We start from the raw sequence: 21,000 nt of genomic DNA on the forward strand, positions 1-21,000 counted from the left end.
TTTGCTGGAATAGAGTTCTGTAGGGGGCAAAGGGCAAAGTCTATGCATTTGGTTTATTCATGTTCATCATCAGGAACATATGTTGGGAGCCCTTACTATAGACAAGAGCAATCATCACCTCTTAAGCGAGCTTTTGAGGTGAGTTAGGTCCAAGTCTCATTTTTAATATGGTATCAAAAGCCCAGGTCCTCCGTGTGTTGGATCTTCCATAATTAGGACAATCTTCAAGCTCCAGATGTTCATTCCTGGGCGTTTAGATCATCCGTTAATATCTACACGCTCCAGATGTTCATTCCTGGGCGTGTGGGGGGTGTGTTGAAATATTGTCCCACATTGGTAGGATAGAGTAATGGAAGCCCTTAATATAGACAAGAGCAATCCTCACCTCTTGAGCTAGCTTTTGAGGTGAGTTAGGTCCAAGTCTCATTTCTAATAATATTTGATGTGTAGTTATTCAAGAAATGAAGGTTATGCCATTTTCTCTTCTTTAAATAGAACGAGTTGTGCATTTATTCATTGTCGTAGGATGCTGTTATGTGTGGTGACTATGAGATTTGGGTCTTTATTTTCTTTACTTTTTTTAGATATGTAAGCAGTAAGTAATGGTGGAACGAAGTTTTACTAAAGGCTAAAATGAGATTATCGAAGCTGCGGGTACAATTACACTGGGAATAGGTCTAGCTGTATAAAATGTTTGTATCTGTATAATGTGAAAAGAGGTTCTTGTTAAACTAAGGTAACTTGTTTTGCATCTTTCGCTAAAACAGGGGATATAATATTTTGTAGGGTTTTGTAACAACCTGGTGATGAATGTATTTCTTGGATCGAAATTTTGTGCTGCTTGATGCTAGAGTTTCGTGCATTTTCCTTGTGAAAAACAAGTGACAAATATATTTCAAGTTTCAAGTATTTCATTAAATATCCAGTAAATGTGTTTACATGTTATGCTTGTGTAATTTGTTTGTTTATGTTTAGGAGTCCATAATGTTGTTCATTGTCAAATATATTGAATTATAATACTTGGCCTCACGTATCTTTCAAACTATTTAATTATCAGTTAAATAATTTCATTCCCCCTTGTCTTTAATCACAATTATAATTGTTTGCTTCATTAGGTTTAATGGAATTGAAGACACCACCACAATGTGCATACGGGTATGAGTTAATGATATTACGGACAGCCGGGAACCACTCAACCCGTCCGGGTTAATGATATGATCGTGGCATGTCATACTCAAGTCATGTGTTACCTAGTGTAGCTGCAAAGAACACACCATGTGTTTTGGGTTTTTATGCGGGTTGATATGTTTCCTGTTTGTAATGATTATAGTTCTCGTTAGTAAGATGTGATATCTTGGTTGTCTATGTATTTTCTCTTGTAGGCTAACATTTCAGCATTGAACTATATATTAGGTACTTTGTTCACTTTGGTATATGTACTTTGTTTACATATATGTAAGTTTTTAAGAATTTTGAAGGAAAATGTTTTTTGGGAGTGTTTTGTACTCAAATTTCCTTTTTGTCTCATGACGACGGCTTAAACATTTTCTTTTTCTCATAACATGACATGCAATAAAACTCGTCATTCATATAGAACATATATTTCATGAGGTATAATATCGTATAATGCATCACGTAATCAAATCGATCCACACAAACCGTTCTTTTCGTTCTTGATATGAAACTTAAAAGTTGGTGTTTGAAACTTAAACTTGTTGCGTAGAAAATTCTTAACCATGCTTAAAAGACTCATTTAAATCATAAAAGTCCTTTAAATTCCTTCAAATAACCTTTAATGATTAAATAATAAAAATAAATAATAATAAAAGGGGTCTTGTAGCAGGCAGCGTAGAAGCGCTGACCCCTGCAACCCCTGCGCATTGTTGCGCATCTGGGCGCGCAAAAGCGCTCCGGAACTCGACTACAGTTTCTCTACTATGCCATGTCTGATCTTTTGCCATTTTCTTGAAATTTCCAGCTACAAACATCAATTACAAGCTTCAAAATTGATCAAAACACATCGAGGTCAAAATAATTGGGAGATTTGAGTACAAAAACTTTTCAAAACTCGAAAATGATTCGATCAAAGCAACCCATTTTCTTGAATATAGATTTACACAAATCAAGTTCTTCCAAATGCGTCCCAAACGACAATCAACCATGAATATCTTTGGAAAACAATTCAATATACTTATCTAAACAATCACTACTAAAAATCTTACTCCAAAAACACATCAAAATCTTAAAAGATGCAACTTCTCATTTTCGCAATTTGCGCATGAGACAAAACATACTCCATCCTCATTAGTTTGCATTTTTTTGAATTCCATGTTGTCCTTAAACCTGTCAATTTCCGCAACATAAGAGAGGATGAGAGAAGGACTAAAACGAAACTTTTATAGAGAAACCACTGGCAGGAGTAACAAAATAGCAAAGGTCACACCATCTTTTTGAGGAACTATATCAAAACATATAACAAAATAACCATGGGTATGTAACTGGCAGAAGCATGTAAACTTTCCTTAAAAGTTAAGAAGCAATACAAGATAACATGTAACTGGCAGAAGCAATACCTCCACTTTATTGATGTTTTCCGGAACTATCCCTTCAGTTACCTTAATTATTTCCCTGTAAATATGAAAAAATTAAGGAGAAAACAATTTTAAATAATCTTCTTCACTGTAGTCTCCCTCCAGAACTTCAAGTGAGTTATCATCTTCCATTTTCAAACAAGAATTGCAATTGAAATTAAACAAATAATTTAACCATTGTCATTTTGTATGACCACAAAAATTAAACAAAAAAATGTAATCAAATAATTTAACAGCATACACTTTTGTGATATGGCTGAAATAATAATTTGATTTCTATTGTGTTTCTTCCTTTTTCGACTTTGCATGATATCCCAAACATTTCAATAAAGAATATCGAAGCAAGATTGAAACAAACTGCCGAAAGCAAATTTTTTTATAATGAACACAACAGGGAGGCAAACAAACTCACATAAAACCAATTGTTTCAAAGAATAAATCTTTATAATATAATAAACGACCAAGCTTCTTGATGAGACATTCCTTATTTAGGCTAAAACATAACTAAAATAAATTTTAAGTGCAAGAAATACTGGTGATAACTGATAAGGTTCTATTTCTTGGCATTAGTCAGCACACAAAATCGGATTGTGGGGATAGGAGAAATGACAAACAATATTCTACTACTCCCACAAAATCAAGAAAATATATATCAGATACAAAGAATCCGACATGGAAAAAACAAAAGGTAAACATAAAAAATCTATTTCTTTGTCATTATCAGAGTTTCTCATGGATCAAATCGTCAAACTCATCATCCGCCACCCAAACAACATCAAGCTCTTATCTTCTCTAAATTTAAATTACTGACGACATGCATACTCGCGAAAGAGCACACACTGTTATAAACGTTGCATCCGAATTATAATAACAAGTAGAAAATAAAAACCCATCAAAGATTATCTGTCAAAAGACGATATCTTTTTGAAAAAAAAAAAAACAACAAATACACTACCTGATGCGAGAGCAAAAAGGCGCCAAGTCTTTCACAACCTGGAAAATTTGTAAAGAAACAAATTAGGTTGAAGAAGAAGGATATCATGCAAATTCAAACTCCACCAACATTGACAACATCATGCAAATTAATTTCACTGTTAATTGAAAAGATACGACATTCTTACAAATTTCATAAACACAACATTTAAGAAATTTCAGTTTCAATTATTCCTAAAATTTTCAAACAAAATTACATTAACACATGTTTAATAGTTCTCCATCGAGAGGTTCCAGGAATGTAACATATAACCCCAACCAAAAAATGAACTAATTGCTTGCACTTAAATACACGGTCAGAAAAATAAAAGCCAAACAAAGATATGAGTGATCAAGTAAAACTAAAGTAATTACCAATGGGTATTAGGCAGGAAATATGGGCAATCTCTTCGGCCCGGTAAGTGGATGTCGAGGCGAGGAGAAAGTGTGTCGGAGCGATGGTGAGTGGCGGGTCGGTTAGTGGATGTCGCCGGCGAGGAGAAGCGACGGTGAGTGGCGGGTTAGTGGATGTCGACGGCAAGGTGAAGCGACAGTGAGGGGCGGGCGGTTAGTGGGTTTCGACGGCAAGGAGAAGCGATGCGAGAAAAAAGATTTTGGATGGAAAGTGAGCCGTGAATCCTCTCCAAATGTCCCCTACCACGCGGGAGTTTTGAATTTTTCAAATACACGAGTAACCGGTTGAGTCGACCCGCAGGGTAGTGTCCTGCGGGTGACGTGGCGGTTCATGATTGGTTAAAATCAGTGGGCCCTACGTGAGACCACTAATTTTGACCAATCATGAGGTTACACGTCACCCGCAGGGTAGTGCCCTGCGGGCGGCATGTACTAAACCCAGGTTGGTGAAAGATATCTACTAACTCATCTCATTATTTTTTTTTACGTTTAAAAAAATTAAAATCTATTTACAAGTGTCAAAAGATGTATCGTTCAAGGCACTGCCTTTAAAGCCAGCATCGAATTAACAGCCAATGATGATGCCCATGCTTAGTCATCATTGCTCTTCTAAAATTCCCAAGGCGATGCACATGTTTAGTCATCATTGCTCTTCTGCAATTCTGGATGGTGGCCATGTTGTAGGGACATGGGCCACGTTCTGGAAAGGGAATACTTATGTGATTTCCCGTATTTTTTCTTAAACTTTTTCAAGAAATATGATGCAAAAAAGTGTGGAGAAAATTTTCAAACATAACAGTGCAGGGCATGCATCAAACTAGTAAGTTCAACAACTCGTAATTTGAATTTAAAATCTAAGAAGTAACATTTAAAATCTAACGACTTTAACGTGCATGAAATATTTGACACAAAGATGCAACCTTACAGACAGTTACTGACTCTAATATGGGCACGCCAAATCTACTACTAACATGGAAAACTGCAACCGATATTTAAAATATTAAGGGAACAGGTAAACTATGAATTTTAATATAATAAACGTATTGCGGAAATACTTTTTAAAACATTCATGATACCAAAAATAAAAATATCATTCTGAACTAAACAACGTAAATGTTAAATACTTAAAAGAATTAAAATCCATCAACCTGAGGCTGTCATTAAAAAAACCAAATCTAAACTTTCTTAAAACTGAATTTGAAAGTTCATGCATAAAATAATGTAACAACATAAATATAAACAAACACATGCAAAACTTTCTAGCTTTAAACGTCATTGATTCGAACGGTCGTGTCATGTAATTCCTTTGCCTCTTGGACTCTTCAGTCTTTCCATCGAAACTTTTATACATCTCAAATCTAACTACACCAATCAAGTATAGTGAGTCTAAAGACTCAACAAACATTATTCATATATAACGTAAAATCTTAATAAAAATTATCATGCTTTGAACGTGTAAAACATAAACTTAAAATAACTTAAATTAAAGCATAAATGAACATATCATATAGCTGTAATATAAAAATGATGAAATATATGCATTTGTGGCAACCGTCGTATGGGCACATGTTTGGAACGGTCATCCCCGGAGCTCATCCCAGAGAGCTAATTCCTCTATCTCTTGAGCCGTATTTGGAAAGGTCATCCCCGGAGCTCATCCCAAAGAGCCATTTACTCAATCTCTTTAGCTGTATTTTGGATAGGTCCTTCCGGAGCTCATCTCGAAACTCCAAATCCCATTATTTTTGTCTACATAACATCATTCAACATAGTATCTTCGTAAACTTCATCACGCATTCTCATCATAACATCGTTGTCATAAGCATTTTCTTCATAAACTTTCTCATACTTCGTCATATTCATCATGAAACATTAGCATCATAAAACTTCTTATCGTTCATGAAATAAACTTAAAATATCTTAAAATCATCATGTCGTTATGATAGTTGTGTTTGTGTTGCATATTTTAATATCATTCTGTTGTTGTTTTGCATGCATTTGTGTGTTTTACTTTAGTATTTTGTTCGTATTTCTTTTATCGTGTCTTCATTACATGTTTCCCGGGTTATTTTATAGGACATGGCATTTTGAAGAATTTTTTGGACAGAAGTTTCATGGCTCGATCGATCATCCTTTACCGATCAAGCGAGGGAGATGAAGACTTCGAGACAGAGTTTTGGCCGCTCGATCCGCAAAGTTCTACCGATCGAGCGGTCGTATGAAGAAAAATGGACGGATTAAGACAGAATATTTCTCGCTCGATCCGTCAATATTTACGGATCGGGCGAGACGGGCTATTTGGAAAGATGTTTTTAAATTTGAAAACTCTTTTATTTTGGACTCTAGCCTTTTATTAGGTCTTTTATTCCGTTTTTTATGATTATTATCAGACTTTGAAGTCTTAGAGCACCAAGTATTCCTTGGCGGCTAGGTTTTATTCCAACTTTCTTAAGATTTCTTCTTTTCTTTTGATTTTTTCTTTCGTTTTTCATGAATCGTTGTGGCTAGACTTTAGAACTTGGTTGAGGAAGACAAGCCCTTGATTTTATTCTTTCGGGAGATTCAAATTTTCATTGTTTGATTATTATTGAGTATGAAGAGTTGTTCTGATTTATTTCATGTTTGTATGTGAGATTTTCGGATTGGCCATCTTAGGATTTCATTATACAATCTAATGCTAAATTAGAATTCAAATCCATAATTGTTTGAATCAACTAATTTGCGAAGTAACTATGATTGATATTTTCCGCTTGTGAATTTGTTAATTGTATGGACGATAATTGACTAGGCTAAATACATCCGCTTGTGTATGTGTTGTCTAGATTCATCAGTTTTACTAGTTTGCATGCTACCTTGAATTTAAATCTAATCGCTTGTATTGGGTTGATTTATTGGTAAGGTTTAATTTAGAACGCTTGTGTCTAGTTAACTAAGATTAAGGTGAAACAGGAATTAAGTTTTCAATGGTGAATATTCAATAAGATTAATTATTTTTAGATAATCAATGATCGAATGAATGATTTCAAGGGTGTAGTCGACCGATATCAAGGCTTGTTTTTAATTGATTTCTCCAGTATAATTTTAATCTTGCATGTTAGTGATAAACTAGAATTTCAAAATGCTTGAATTTTTTGTAGTTAATCTCAAACTCAAAAACCCTCCTTTTTAATTTATTTTTAGAACACATAAATTTCTCTTTCCTCGTGGGAACGATCCCTACTCTCACTAATGCATATTATCTGAGTTGAGTTGGGTAATTTGGGTGTGACACGATTAAGCGCTACCAAATTTTGGCGCGGTTTCCGGGGACCGGTGTTTAATTTTTGTGTTCTTTTTATTTTGTTTAATCTCACTCTTTCTTCTTTTCTTTGTTTCTTGTTTTCTCTGTCGTTCATGCTTTCAGGTGACTCTTCTGACGAAGAATTCCCCTACGACCCGGAGATCGAAAGAATTTTGCATAGGCGTAGGAGAGAAGCTCGTAAGGAACAAGAAGAGGATGAAATTCGGACTAAAATTCCTGAGGAAGAGATGGCTGCTAACGCGAATCTGAGCCTGAGAAAATTGGGCACTTCTGATCTAAATCAACAGCCTTTATGCATGACTTTTCCTACTCTAGAAAATAATGCTACTTTGAGCTTAAATCTAGATTAATTCACTTATTGCCTTCTTTTCATGGTCTTGCAGGTGAGGACCCTAACAAGCACTTGATAGAATTCCATGTGGTTTGCACGAGTATGAAACCCCATGGAGTAACAGAGGATCGCAGATCCAAATAAGAGTCTTTCTTTTCTCTTTGAAGAGTGCTGCTAAGGATTGACTGTATTATTTACCCTCTGGAACCATCATGACTTGGATTGAGATGAAGAGAATTTTTTTGGAGAAATACTTCCCAGCTTCTAGAGCAGCGAACATCAAGAAAGAGATATGTGGGTGCAAGAAATTTACAGGGGAATCACTTCACGAATATTGGGAGCGGTTCAAAAAGCTTGTTGCTAGATGTCCGCAACATCAGATAATTGAAAACTTGTTAATTCAATATTGCTATGAAGGTTTGTTACCTCATGACATGAGTATGTTAGATGCGGCTAGTGGAGAAGTTTTTGTGGATAAAAATCTAGTACAAGCGAGGAATTTGATTGAGAATATGACTGCCAATTCTCAGCAATTTGGCACCAACAAAATTGATCCTATACCTAAGAAGATCAGTGAGGTAAATGTCTCTTCTCTTGATCAACAATTGATTGAACTGACGTCTCTTGTGCATCAAGTGGCTGTAGGGAATGGACAGACTGCAAAGCCATGTGGAATTTGCGCTGCAGTGGGACATGCTACTGATATGTGTCCTACACTTCAAGAGGAATCGGTTGAACAGGTTAATGCTACTTGCGGATTTCCTGGACCACCACAGTGGAAGTATGATCCGTATTCCAACACATATAATCCAGGTTGTAAGGATCATCCAAATTTTAGATACGAAAACCCTCCAGAGAATCAACCTGGACATCAAGCACAACCGCAAAATCAAGCTTAGAGGCCACCGTATCCTCAACAACAGCAGCGTCCGCAAATTCCAGCGCCAGGTGAGTTTCTTGAAAATATAGTTAATGATCTTGCAACTAATACTCTGAATTTCTAACAGAAAGCCCGTGCAAGCATCCAAAACTTGAACAACCAGATGAGACAGCTCGCCACCGCAATCAACAAGTTGGAAGCATAGCATTGCAATGCTTTTCCATCCCAAACAATTCCAAACCCAAGAGAGAATGCGGGTGCAATTACTCTAAGGAGTGGAAAGGAGTTGAAAATCAAGGAGAAGGAAGTTGAACCTTCGTCCAAGCAGGAGAAAATTGAAGAGAAAAAAATGGAAGATAAAGAGGCAACTCAGGAAGAAGCGCCAAAAGGTAAGTTTCCTTCTCTCTCTGAATATAAGCTTGTGGCCCCTTTTCCCTTAGCAGTTAAGGAGTCTAGAAAAGATGAAGGGATAAAGGAACTTTATGAGACTTTTTGTAGATGTGAGGTAAAAATTCCATTGCTAGATGTTATTAAGCAGGTACCTCGATACGCGAAGTTTTTGAAGGAATTGTGCACAGCAAAGAGGAAGCAAACTCTTAAGGGTTGTCAGAAAGTGGAATTAGGTGAGAACGTATCGGCTGTGATCCAAAGGAAATTGCCCGCAAAATGCAAGGATCCAGGTATGTTTTCTATCCCATGCACTATGAGGAATGTTAGACTGGAAAATTCCATGTTAGATATAGGAGCATCGATCAATGTTATGTCATATTCCATTTATGCATCCTTGAAACTTGGGCCTTTGAATAAAACTGGAATTGTCATACACTTAGCTAATAAGTCTAATGCATACCCTAGGGGATTAGTGGAATATGTATTAGTGCAAGTAAATAACTTGGTATTTCCTGTGGATTTTTATGTGTTTGACATGGAAAACGGTGATCACAATAGTCATATTCTGTTAGGCAGACCATTCTTGAAAACATCGATGACTAAAATTGATATTCACAGTGACACACTCACTATGGAATTCGATGGTAAGGTTGTGAAGTTTAATATTTATGATGCCATGAGATTTCCTAACAGTGATGATTGTGTATAATTCGGTTGATATTGTGGATTACTTAGCACAAGAGTATTGTGATCATGCAAGAAAAGATGAACTAGAGGTGGCTATTACAACATTCATTCAGCAGGATGAAGATGATGAGATTTGTTGCAATGGAGAGATGAAAGAAATTTTGAACATGTTGAACAGTGCACCTGCACTACCTCAATCAGGTAACCTTGCTTATCTCTCTTTACCAGTATCTAATACTCGGCGCCTTCCATCTGTTTTGCAGGCACCAGTTGTGGAGCTGAAAAATGCTTCCCAAACATCTTAGTATGTTTTTCTTGGAGAAGGAGAAACATTGCAGTTATCATCTCCAACAGTTTGGAGGCCGAACAAGAAGAGAGACTTGTTGCGATACTAAAGGAGCACAAGACTACTAATGGATGGACCATATCAGATATCAAGTAAATCAGTCCTTCTACGTGTATGCATAGGATTCTAATGGAAGAAGGAGCGAACCCCTCGCGTCATCCGCAAAGAAAGTTAAACCCACCTATGATGGAGGTGGTAAAGGCTGAAATTCTCAAACTCCTTGAAGTTGGAGTAATTTACCCGATATCTGATAGTCAGTGGGTCAGTCCTGTCCAAGTGGTTCCCAAGAAAACTGGGATTACTGTTGTGAAGAACAAGGATGACGAATTGGTTCCCACCCGTATTCAAAATGGGTAGAGGGTTTGTATAGATTATATAAAATTAAATGCTGGAACCCGAAAGGACCATTTTTCTTTGCCCTTTATTGATCAAATGATTGAAAGATTAGCATGTCATTCTTACTACTGTTTTCTTGATGGGTATTATGGTTATTTTTAGATTGCGATTGCGCCGGAAGATCAGGAAAATACGACATTTACTTGCCCATTTGGCACCTGTGCATATCGACTAATGCCTTTTGGACTCTGCAATGCACCGGCCACATTCCAACGGTGTATGGTTAGATCTTTTCTGACTTTATTGAGTATATCTTAGAGGTCTTTATGAATGATTTTACTGTCTATGGTGATTTATTCGAAAAATGTATGTCTATCCTCGCTCTTGTCCTTAAGATTTGTGTCAAAACCAACGTAGTGTTAAACTCTGAAAAGTGTCATTTTATGGTTGGGCAAAGTGTTGTTTTGGGTCATGTCGTCTCATCTAAGGGGATTGAATTCGAAAAAGCAAAAATTGATATTATTCAGTCTCTAGCTTACCCCGCAAGTGTGCGGGAAATGCATTTTTGTCTTGGCCATAGAGGTTTTTACAGGAGATACATTCAGGACTTTGTCAAGATCGCATCTCCCATGTGCAAACTGTTGCAAAAAGATGTCACATTTGAGTTTGATGAGCCATGCAAAACGTCTTTTGACAAACTTAAGGACTCATTGACATCTGCACCAATTATCCAACCACCGGACTGGAGCAAACCATTTGAGATCATGTGTGATGCCAGCGACTATGCTGTAGGAGCGGTTTGGGACAAAAAGTTGGGAAAGCATCGCATGCTATCTACTACGCTTCGCGCATTCTGAGCGATGCCCAAAGAAATTACTCCACCACTAAGAAGGAGCTCTTGGCTGTAGTTTTTGCTTTAGAAAAATTTCATTCGTATTTACTTGGTGCTAAAGTTGTTGTATATTCTGATCATGAAGCTCTTCGTTTTCTGATGGCGAAGAAGAAGGCAAAACCAAGATTAATAAGATGTATACTACTCTTGAGCGAATTTGATGTGGAAATCGAGGACAAAAGAGGGACATAAAATCAAGTAGCTGACCACTTGAGTCGTTTGGTTCATATTGATGAGGAGCTGAGCTTGCGAGAGGAATTTCGTGATGAACAACTATTTTCAGCGAGCACAGTACTACCCTGGTATGCGTATATTGTGAATTATTTAGTTACTAATTGGTTTTCCTCTGAATTTTCAAAGAGAAAAAAAACAAAGTGCGAAGCAATCCAAAGTATTTTGTGTGGGATGATCCATACTTGTGCAAACACTACGCTGATCAATTCATACGAAGATGTGTATCAGCAAGCGAGGTAATACCTATACTCACATTTTGTCACTCATATACTTGTGGTGGGCACTTTGAAGCGAAAAGAACAGCGAGGAAGTTGCTAGATTGTGGATTTTTCTGGCCATCCATATTTCGAGACGCTTACAATTTCTGTAAGTCGTGCGCTCAATTCCAGAAGACAGGTAATATATCCAAGCGAACGTAGGAGAGGACGAGCATGATCTCACACTAGATGCTTTGCCAGAGAACGAATAAATCGCGGCATACCGTCGAGCTATAGACTGTCAATTTAGCGTTGACTGGGAGGCAACCCAGTGTTCTTTGTTTCCTTTCCCTTATTTTATTTTCTAATTTTTGCATTTGTTTGTTTTTGTTTTAGTTTTTCGGAAAAAAGAAAAATACAAAAATATTTTTGATTTTTTTTCTCGCTCGATCGGTCAAATCCTACCAATCGAGAAAGATTTTCTCTGTTTCGGCAAAATTTTTGTTTTTTGTGTCTCGCTCGATCGGTCAATCTTTACCGATCGAGCGAGATTTTCTCTGCCTCACATATTTTTGCAAAATTTTAGGACGCTCGATCGGCTAACTCTAACGATCGAGCGAGCCCTTTACATCGCGATTAAAAACGCGATTCGTCTTCTCATTCTCTCATTCTCTCTTCTCTCTTTTCCTAAATCCCTAAAATCCCCCAAATATTTTTCTTTCAATTTCTCTCAACTTATTCTTCTTCAATCGTAGGAACAAATCGGCAGCCACTCAACTTTGCTCTGGTCATCATCTCCGGTCACTCTCTCACGCCGATTCTCCCACCGCCGCAACACACCTCCAACTTGGCACTGTTTTGCCGTACCTCTGTTCACCGGCCGAGTCCTTGCTTATTACGTTGCCGGTTCACCTTGTTCCAGAAGTCATCATCTCCAGTCGTCTTCTCTATGACTCCACCGGCCCTGTTCTCCAATCACTCCGAGTTTGCCGGATTTTTGGCCGTCTCTATTTTAAATTTCTTATGGGGCCGAAGCGAGTTCGTTACACCGGAGAATCCTCTTCTCAAGGTGCTGCAGCGGGCCGTTCCTCAGAAACCTTTCCAGAAAATTTGTTAGTCAAGCGGCTCGTGATCGATACGATCACGCAAAGGTAAATCGTTCTCCTATTCCCGAGCGCGGATTTGAATTAGCTTATGGTGATAGTGAGGTGTATCGTTTTATTCGAGACCGTGATTGGGAGGTGTTATGTAAACAACCTCAAGCCGATGTCGTCCCGATTGTGCGTGAATTCTACGCAAAACATAATTTTTCATTTATTTTCATCCTTAATTGTTCAGTCGCCCGAGCTGTTTAATCGCAAAATACTATTTTTTTCATAGATTTACTGTTTTGTGTTATTGTGTATATATTGTAAACATAATTTTCATATAGTTTCATCCTTAATTTTTCAGTCGTCCAACTATCTATCCACTCGCCCAAATTTATATGATGCAATTTGTAAATTTCTGACATCATTGTTACTTATTTTGTATAGGAATGACGATCATGTAGTAGGCGATGATAGGGATGAAGTAGTTGATTTCTTCACTTACTCGTGTAGTTGTTGTGTGTTTCAATATGATAAAATCCCTTGTAAACACGCAATAGCAGCTTGTCATCTGGCAAATTATGATATATATGAATTATTTTCACCTTATTACCTTGTGCATATGTGGCGCAAGCCTACTCGTGTACCATTTACCCTGTGCCTCATCCAAGAGATTGGAAGATTCTCGATGATATTTCTATTTTGGAAGTGTTACCTCCTAACTTCAAGCCAAAGCTAGGGAGACCAAACAAACAAAGAATGTCATCTATTGGAGAGTTTGGGCGACAACGAATGAAGAAATGCACTATATGCAATGATGTTGGACATTATAAGTCGACATGTAGTCGTAACACCACTTGATGTAGTAGAAAATATTATTTTTTGAAGTGGTCTTTTGAATGTTTTTTCAATGTAATTCAACAAGTATCTACTGAAATTATTTTAGGTGATGAAATTCAAGAGTTATAGCTATTTACCATACAATGGTATACCTACACAGATGTTAAAGACTATCAATTTTGAAACTAGTGTAAAATAGCCCAAGAGCGACCGAAGGCGACCGACTAATATGATATAAAAAGTGATGAAATTCAAGAGTTGTATTTATTTATTATATAATGGTATACCTACATTGATGTTAAAGACTATTAATTTGGAAACTACCGAGTCACTTTTTTAACTAATGTCTCTCGGTCGCCTTCCGTTGCTCTCAGTCGCTCTTAGTTTTAATTTGAATTATTTATCACTTGATTCAAATTTTGTAGCTTCATATCCATGTGAATATACAGTAAAAGATTGAATATATCCTAAGAAACATGAACTGACTCACTTTTTTAACTAATATCTCTCGGTCGCCTTCAGTAGTTCTCGGTCGCTCTTAGTTTCTATTTGTCTTATTTATCACTTGATTCAAATTTTGTAGCTTCATATCCATGTGAATATACAGTTAAAGATTGAATATATCCTTAGAAACAGATCTGACTCACTTTTTTAACTAATATTTCTCGGTCGCCATTCGGTCGCCTTCAGTCGCTCTCGGTCACTCTTAGTTTCTATTTGGCTTATTTATCACTTGATTCAAATTTTGTAGCTTCATATCCATGTAAATATACAGTAAAAGATTGAATATATCCTTACAAACATGAACTGACTCACTTTTTTAACTAATATCTCTCGGTCGCCTTCAGTAGCTCTCGGTCGCTCTTAGTTTTTATTTGGCTTATTTATCACTTGATTCAAATTTTGTAGCTTCATATCCATGTGAATATACAGTAAAAGATTGAATATATCCTTAGAAACAGATCTGACTCATTTTTTAACTAATATTTATCGGTCGCCATTCTGTCGCCTTCAGTCGCTCTTAGTTTCTATTTGGCTTATTTATCACTTGTTTCAAATTTTGTAGCTTCATATCCATGTAAATATACATTAAAATATTGAATATATCCTTATAAACATTAATTGACTCATTTTTTTAACTAATATATCTCGGTCGCCATTCAGTCGACATCCGTCGCTCTCGGTCGCTCTTAGTTTTTCTTTGGCTTATTTATCACTTGATTCAAATTTTGTAGTTTCATATCCATGTGAATATACATTAAAATATTGAATATATCCTTAGAAACATTAATTGACTCATTTTTTTAACTAATATCTCTCTGTCGCCATTCAGTCGCCATCAGTCACTATCTGTCGCCCTTAGGTTCTCTTTGGCTTATTTATCACTTCATTCAAAGTTTGTAGCTTCATATCAATGTGAATAAACATTAAAAGATTGAATATATCCTTAGAAACATTAATTGACTCATTTTTTAACTAATATCTTTCGGTCGCCATTCAGTCGCCATCAGTCACTCTCGGTCGCTCTTAGGTTCTCTTTGGCTTATTTAATATCCCTCGGTCGCCATTCAGTCGCCTTCAGTCGCTCTTAGTTTCTCTTTGGCTTATTTAACACTTGCAATGGCATAATAACATTATTTACTCACTTTTGTATAGATGTAAGACAGAAAACTTAATCGAGGGATCCAAAACAACACAAAACAATATTTCAATACAACAGTTGCAATTCATTAGTTTTTGTTTGCACTTGTACGAAATATAATAGCTACAAAACATGCAACAATCACCAATGTTTGGGGCTTCTATCTGCATAACAGTATACGCTTTCTCTCTCCGACAACAATGACAGAATATGAGCTAAATCAGGGTCTGAATCATAAAATTGACCATTCACAATGTTTGGGGCTTCTAGTTCCAGTTCTGAAGTTGTCAACACACCAATAACCATCTGTAAATTTCAAATAACAATATTCCAATGGTTAATTACACTCGAGTATTCAAAATATTAAATAAATAAATCATTGACAAAATATTCACCCGATTTAAAGACTCATGTGATGCTTTAACAACTTCATTGTACTTTGGAGATGATTTCACATGCCAATCATTTGAAATCCATCCACACATGCGCAGAAGTATTCTGTCAAATCCATCTCTTCGCTTGACAAACTTCTTTTCAATGCCAGGAATACATTCATATGTAAGAATCTACATATAAAAAAGTACAACTAACTTAATATCAAATATTGACTAATAGTTGAAAACAAGTAAAATATCTTACTTGTAATGGATGAACTAATCCATTCAAGGTAAACGCTCCATATTCGATAATCTTGTCTTTTTTCTCCTTTTTCTTTAGTTTGATTCGAGTTAAATCTTGCTTTAAACTTTTAAGCATTTCTCTATAAGCCATCATTCCCCAAGGATATTTGTTAAACAAATCCAAATCCTCTACTAAACTCAAAAGCATATCGTCAACTTGAGGAACGGTCTTTTGTCGAACTGGCCAAAGTATAGCAACACCAAAGTATAGACAAGATAATTTCAGCTTTTCCAAATTTATAGTACTTTCAGGTGTTTTTCTTATCTCCTTCAGCTTTTCTGCCACCTCATCAATATATACCTTTTCATTTCCACCAAAATGTCTATCTCGAAATTGTATCGTCTCTCTAACTACAGGAAAGTCTTTCGAACAATCAAGCATAGTTATAAGTGCATACTTCATTTTTGAAAATCTCAAAGGTCGTTGATTCACAACCATCCACAACTCATCACTAGTAGACATACATGACTGTCTAGTGTCTAGCCATTAAGAACCATATGATCTGACTGGATAAATTGTAATAAATTACCAAATTGAGTTCCATCAACCATATTCATCATCTCCACGTCATTAAAATATTCAATGATCGTCTCTGATACATTTTTGAAATGAGAGTTTAAACTTAACTTGTATTCAAAATATTTCTTTCTCGATAACTGAGGTTTTAATTTTACCTACGCTCAGAAAAAAGGCATAAAAAACATAAATATTTTACAAAGATGACGAAAAAAAAATTTGAACATGATTTCTCAACAAAACAACAAATAGTTTATTCGTTTATTACTTACAGACATCTAAACGAGTTTAGGCATAAACAATTCCACAAAAATAAACTATAATGAAACTAAAAATTCTATAAAAATAATATAAAAATTTAAACTTACCCAAACTTCTTCATCTGCAATTTTTTTTTATAAATTTTAAATGTATGGTTTTATGTTCGATTTTTAAATGGTATTTGCTGGATAATTTCAATGGAGCTAAGAGAGAAATTATTGGTCACCTAAAAAGGAGAAAAAAAGTATATTGTATAGTTCAACATATATTAAAGAATACTCAGAGTAAAGATAATCAAACCTAATAATTGAACTCACACACAAAAAAATTTATAAATGATTTACAAAAAAAATACTAAATTAATCTCTAACACAAATAAGGTTACTATTAATAATACATTTATTCTGAAAATTGGGATCGCACTTTTGGACAAATTTAGGTGTGGCTAAGTAGAAACATATTATTGTAGGTTACAGTTCTAATGTTGCTTCAGACAGTGTTTTCTGACAATACTACTATAATTTAATTGTGAGAACTAGGAAACATAAAAATCACACGATACTAGCCAGTTTTAAGTACAATGAAATTTGTTCAAAATAAATGGGTTTTATGGTTTTCAATTCCGACACGATGTCTTAAGAAAGATGCTCGATAACCCAACACTTTAAACTAATGTTGAAGGTTTTACTCTTTTCCAGTGGGATCCATGGAGAGTAAACCATTGTTGATGATTGTTGTAGCATCTATCTTCTATAGGATCTTACCTTACAATCCCACAAGAAAACACAAATTTGGAAATCTAAAAGCAAATGTGCACTTCATTAAATGCTTAGCTTCAAACATAACATAAACACATTATCTAATTCGATAAATTAACAACAAAACCAACATTGAGCTCAATTCAACATAAAAAATCACACGATAGGCGTATCAGTATGTTATTTCATATTAGATAGGCATCCCAATATTTTATTTTGAGCTAGCTACCATTCAACCAAGAACAAATACGAACCACTCCACCCCTCCCAACCCGTTGAACCCTTCATTGACCATGTAAAGTAAAAGAAGAAACAACAGAAAAATCCTATTCAAAGTAACTCAGAAAAAAAAATACTGGAGAATGAGAAGAAAACAAATTAATCATCGGTTTGCATCTACCAAGGTCCAACTAGCACCCTTGAATAAAACGAACTCATATACCAATAATACAATTTACTAAACCAAGCTACAATATTCACAATACCGAACTTGAGACGAAACTGCCAAAAAACAAAGCAATCAACTCTAAGAAAAAGGGTGAAATAAACGAAATACCTCCCTCAAGCTTGTTGGAACGATGAAGCTGAGATAAATCAGCGGCCTTGTACCGTTGCCATAGATTGGAGTAATTCGCAGTCTAGAACTTGCGGAAGTGGTGTCAGGCTAGCATAACATTACATTATATTTTCAAGTATTCTGAATATCAACATACCAAAGTGAAAAACCAACCAATCATTTTCTATCTATGTGCCAAATTATAAATATGGGTCCAAAAGTCTTACTTGTCTAGAACAAACAATTACGTGTTTTCGGGTTCTTTAAACAAGAGATAGTTTCTTTAGGAAACTTGGCTTTCTTCACCTTTATACACAAATGATACAGACTTCTTATTCAAGCCTCGAATATCCGGGCTACCCGACTGCTTTGCCTCCACTGATGCTCTTATATCAAGCAATTGAGCATTTTAATCATCGCCCAATTTTGATAACTAGTCTTTGCATTCTCCACTCCCCATGGCTTAGGATTGAGGAACAGCTTAGAAAACCAATAGTGGCACCAGAACCGCCACAAAAAATTATTGGATTATCCGTTGCAAAATTGAGCATACTATGAAGAACTCCAGTTAATTACAAGTCCAGTGATCGGCTATGATGAACTGATGGGTTTTGATGGAGGAATTATTCAACATTACTGGGAAGCCAAGAACTCCATGGAAGTGAGTTCAAACGTTTTAATTTCTGGCCCAAATCTGAATCCTTGGCGTCTCTTCTTCAAGCTCTGCTTGGCTTTTTTTTTTTGGTCGAGATGGATGCCCTTCTAGTTTCAGCCGAACGTTAGATTTGGGAACTGGGAAGGGAAAGGGGATAATTAGGCCAATAGACCTTTTCAAAATCCAATTTCACAAACTAACCCTCATTTTCTAAAAACCCTCGTTTGACTTTAGAAATTATGTAAATAACCTCCAATTTCCCATTACAGCTCTTCGGACCATTTGAGATTTAAAAAAAAGGTGAGAGAATATGGATATAAAAAACAAGACTAATCCAAATAGTATTTATATAAAAATTCAAATAAAAATTAAAGAACATAAACCATATCATATACATGCTTATGTTGATACAGGAGCAAGTATATGTTTATGAAGAAAACATATACTTCCAAATCATTATTGGAAGAATTATGATAAAGGATTAAAAATTCGAATATGAGATGTATCAATTATTATGCTTAATACAGTAGCAGAAAAATTAAACATTGAAATTGAGGAAACAAAATTTATAATACCAATTATATACCAAATAGAATCAGGAATGAATATTATAATAGGAATACCTTTTTAAGATAATATCTTCCTTTTACACAATTTGAAGATCATATAACTTTAAACAAAGGATCATCAATGATTTATATTCCTAAAATACGAACAGCATTTCGTGTAGAAAATGAATGATTTACAAAGAATTTTCATAAACGAAATACAAATCCAATAGAATTAAAAATAGAAAATATTTTAACAATTAATCCTGAAAAAGAAATCATGAAAAAATTTCATGATATTTGTTCTGAAAATCCTCATGACAAAATTAAGAAAAGAAAACAATTCATTGCTTCAATAAAACTTAAAGACCATAATATCACAATCTGTGAAGCACCAAGAAGATGCAACATGGATGATGTAAAAATATTCGAAAAAGAGGTCCAAGAATTACTAAAACTTAAGATAATCATCCCAAGAAAGAGTCCACACTTTTCATCAGCCTTTTATGTCAGTAAGAAAGATACTGATAAGAAAAGAATGGTAATTGATTATCGAAAAATGAATAATGCAACAATTATGGATGGATATTACATCCCAAACAAGAATGATTTACTATCTTATATATGAGGAATGAAATATTTCTCCAGTTTAGATTGTAAATCAGGATTCTGGCAAATTCAGCTAGAACCACAAACACAACTACTTACAGCATTCAGTTGTCCAATGGGACAATTTCAATGGACTGTATTACCTTTCGGACTTAAACAAGCTCCAGGTATCTTCCAAAGATATATGGATGAATCTTTTAAACCATATGTACATTTTTGTTGTGATGAAATATTAATTTATTCAAAAACATTAGATCAACATTATAAAGACCTCATGACAGTACTAGATATTTGTCATAAAGATGAAATTATACTTTCTGAAAAGAAAGCACAGTTGTTTAAAACAAAAATAAATTATCTAGGATTGCAAATAGAAGATGGAAAACATTGTTTACAACAACATATACTTAAGAAAATTCATGATTTTCCTAGTGAAATCAAAGATAAATTAAGAAGATTTCTAGGATTATTAAATTATTCTGGAAATTACATTAAGAAACTTGCAGAAATCAGAAAACCTCTTCAGGAAAAACTTAAACAGAACTATAAGTGGAAATGGTCTAAAGAAGATACTAATTATATTGACACTATTAAAAAGAAAATAATTTGTAATATTCCTGAGTTATATTTTTCTTCAAATAAAGACAAAATAATAATTGAAACAGACGCTTCAGATGAATACTAGGGAGCATGTTTAAAAGCTTATACAGAAAAAAGAAATTTAGAAGAACTTACTAAAACAGCTATCAGGAATAATGAAGAATTATGTAATTATACATCACGAACTTTTCAAAGTGCACAACTAAATTATCACTCAAATGAAAAAGAATTATTAGCTTTAATATTTACAATTAGAACTTATGAAATTTATCTTATCTCTAAACCATTTCTAGTAAGGACAGATAATATGAATTTAACATATTTCAAGATAAGGAAAATATCAAGAAATGCAGGGAGAAATGCAACAAGGCTAATTAGATGGCAATTGGAATTGAACCATTATTAGTTCGAGATCCAGCATGTCAAAGGAACAGATAATTCATTATCCGACGCATTAACCAGATAACTTCATCCAAATTATACTATCTGTAGTAACGGAATAACAAAGGAGATCATAGGTGATCCAGAAAATGACTGCGAGTCATCCGAACATGCCTTAGAAAGCATGGGGAATATAAATTGATGAAATGAGATTTATATTCAGAAACATGAATTATTTTATGGCTTCAAGTCATCCGAACATGCCTCAGAAAGCATGGAAAATATAAATTGATG

The 21,000-nt window shown here is 35.1% G+C and overlaps 1 protein-coding gene across 2 annotated transcripts; it reads right to left on the minus strand.

Moving 5' to 3' along the window:
- Nucleotides 1-15,190: 15,190 nt before the first annotated feature.
- LOC140891593 (uncharacterized) lies at nt 15,191-18,002 on the minus strand. 2 transcript variants are annotated; one of them, XM_073300177.1, is made up of 3 exons: nt 15,781-18,002; nt 15,537-15,668; nt 15,191-15,447 (listed from the first exon to the last, which is right to left on the minus strand). In XM_073300177.1, exons 1-3 carry the CDS (start codon nt 16,282-16,284, stop codon nt 15,283-15,285), a joined length of 801 nt encoding a protein of 266 aa, XP_073156278.1. In that variant the 5' UTR covers nt 16,285-18,002; the 3' UTR covers nt 15,191-15,282. The 2 variants fall into 2 exon arrangements, with proteins under 2 accessions (XP_073156278.1, XP_073156277.1); XM_073300176.1 differs by having other exon boundaries at nt 15,537-15,671.
- Nucleotides 18,003-21,000: the final 2,998 nt, after the last annotated feature.

Source organism: Henckelia pumila, chromosome 3 (assembly GCF_033568475.1).
Source record: "Henckelia pumila isolate YLH828 chromosome 3, ASM3356847v2, whole genome shotgun sequence".
Lineage (NCBI taxonomy): Eukaryota > Viridiplantae > Streptophyta > Magnoliopsida > Lamiales > Gesneriaceae > Henckelia > Henckelia pumila.

Coding starts and splice junctions, on each gene's coding strand:
- LOC140891593 (XM_073300176.1), bottom strand. CDS start 16,284: ATGTCTACTAGTGATGAGTTGTGGATGGTTGTGAATCAACGACCTTTG. Junction 15,672..15,780: donor GATTAGTTCATCCATTACAA/GTAAGATATTTT, acceptor GGCATTGAAAAG/AAGTTTGTCAAGCGAAGAGA. Junction 15,448..15,536: donor CACATGAGTCTTTAAATCGG/GTGAATATTTTG, acceptor TGAAATTTACAG/ATGGTTATTGGTGTGTTGAC.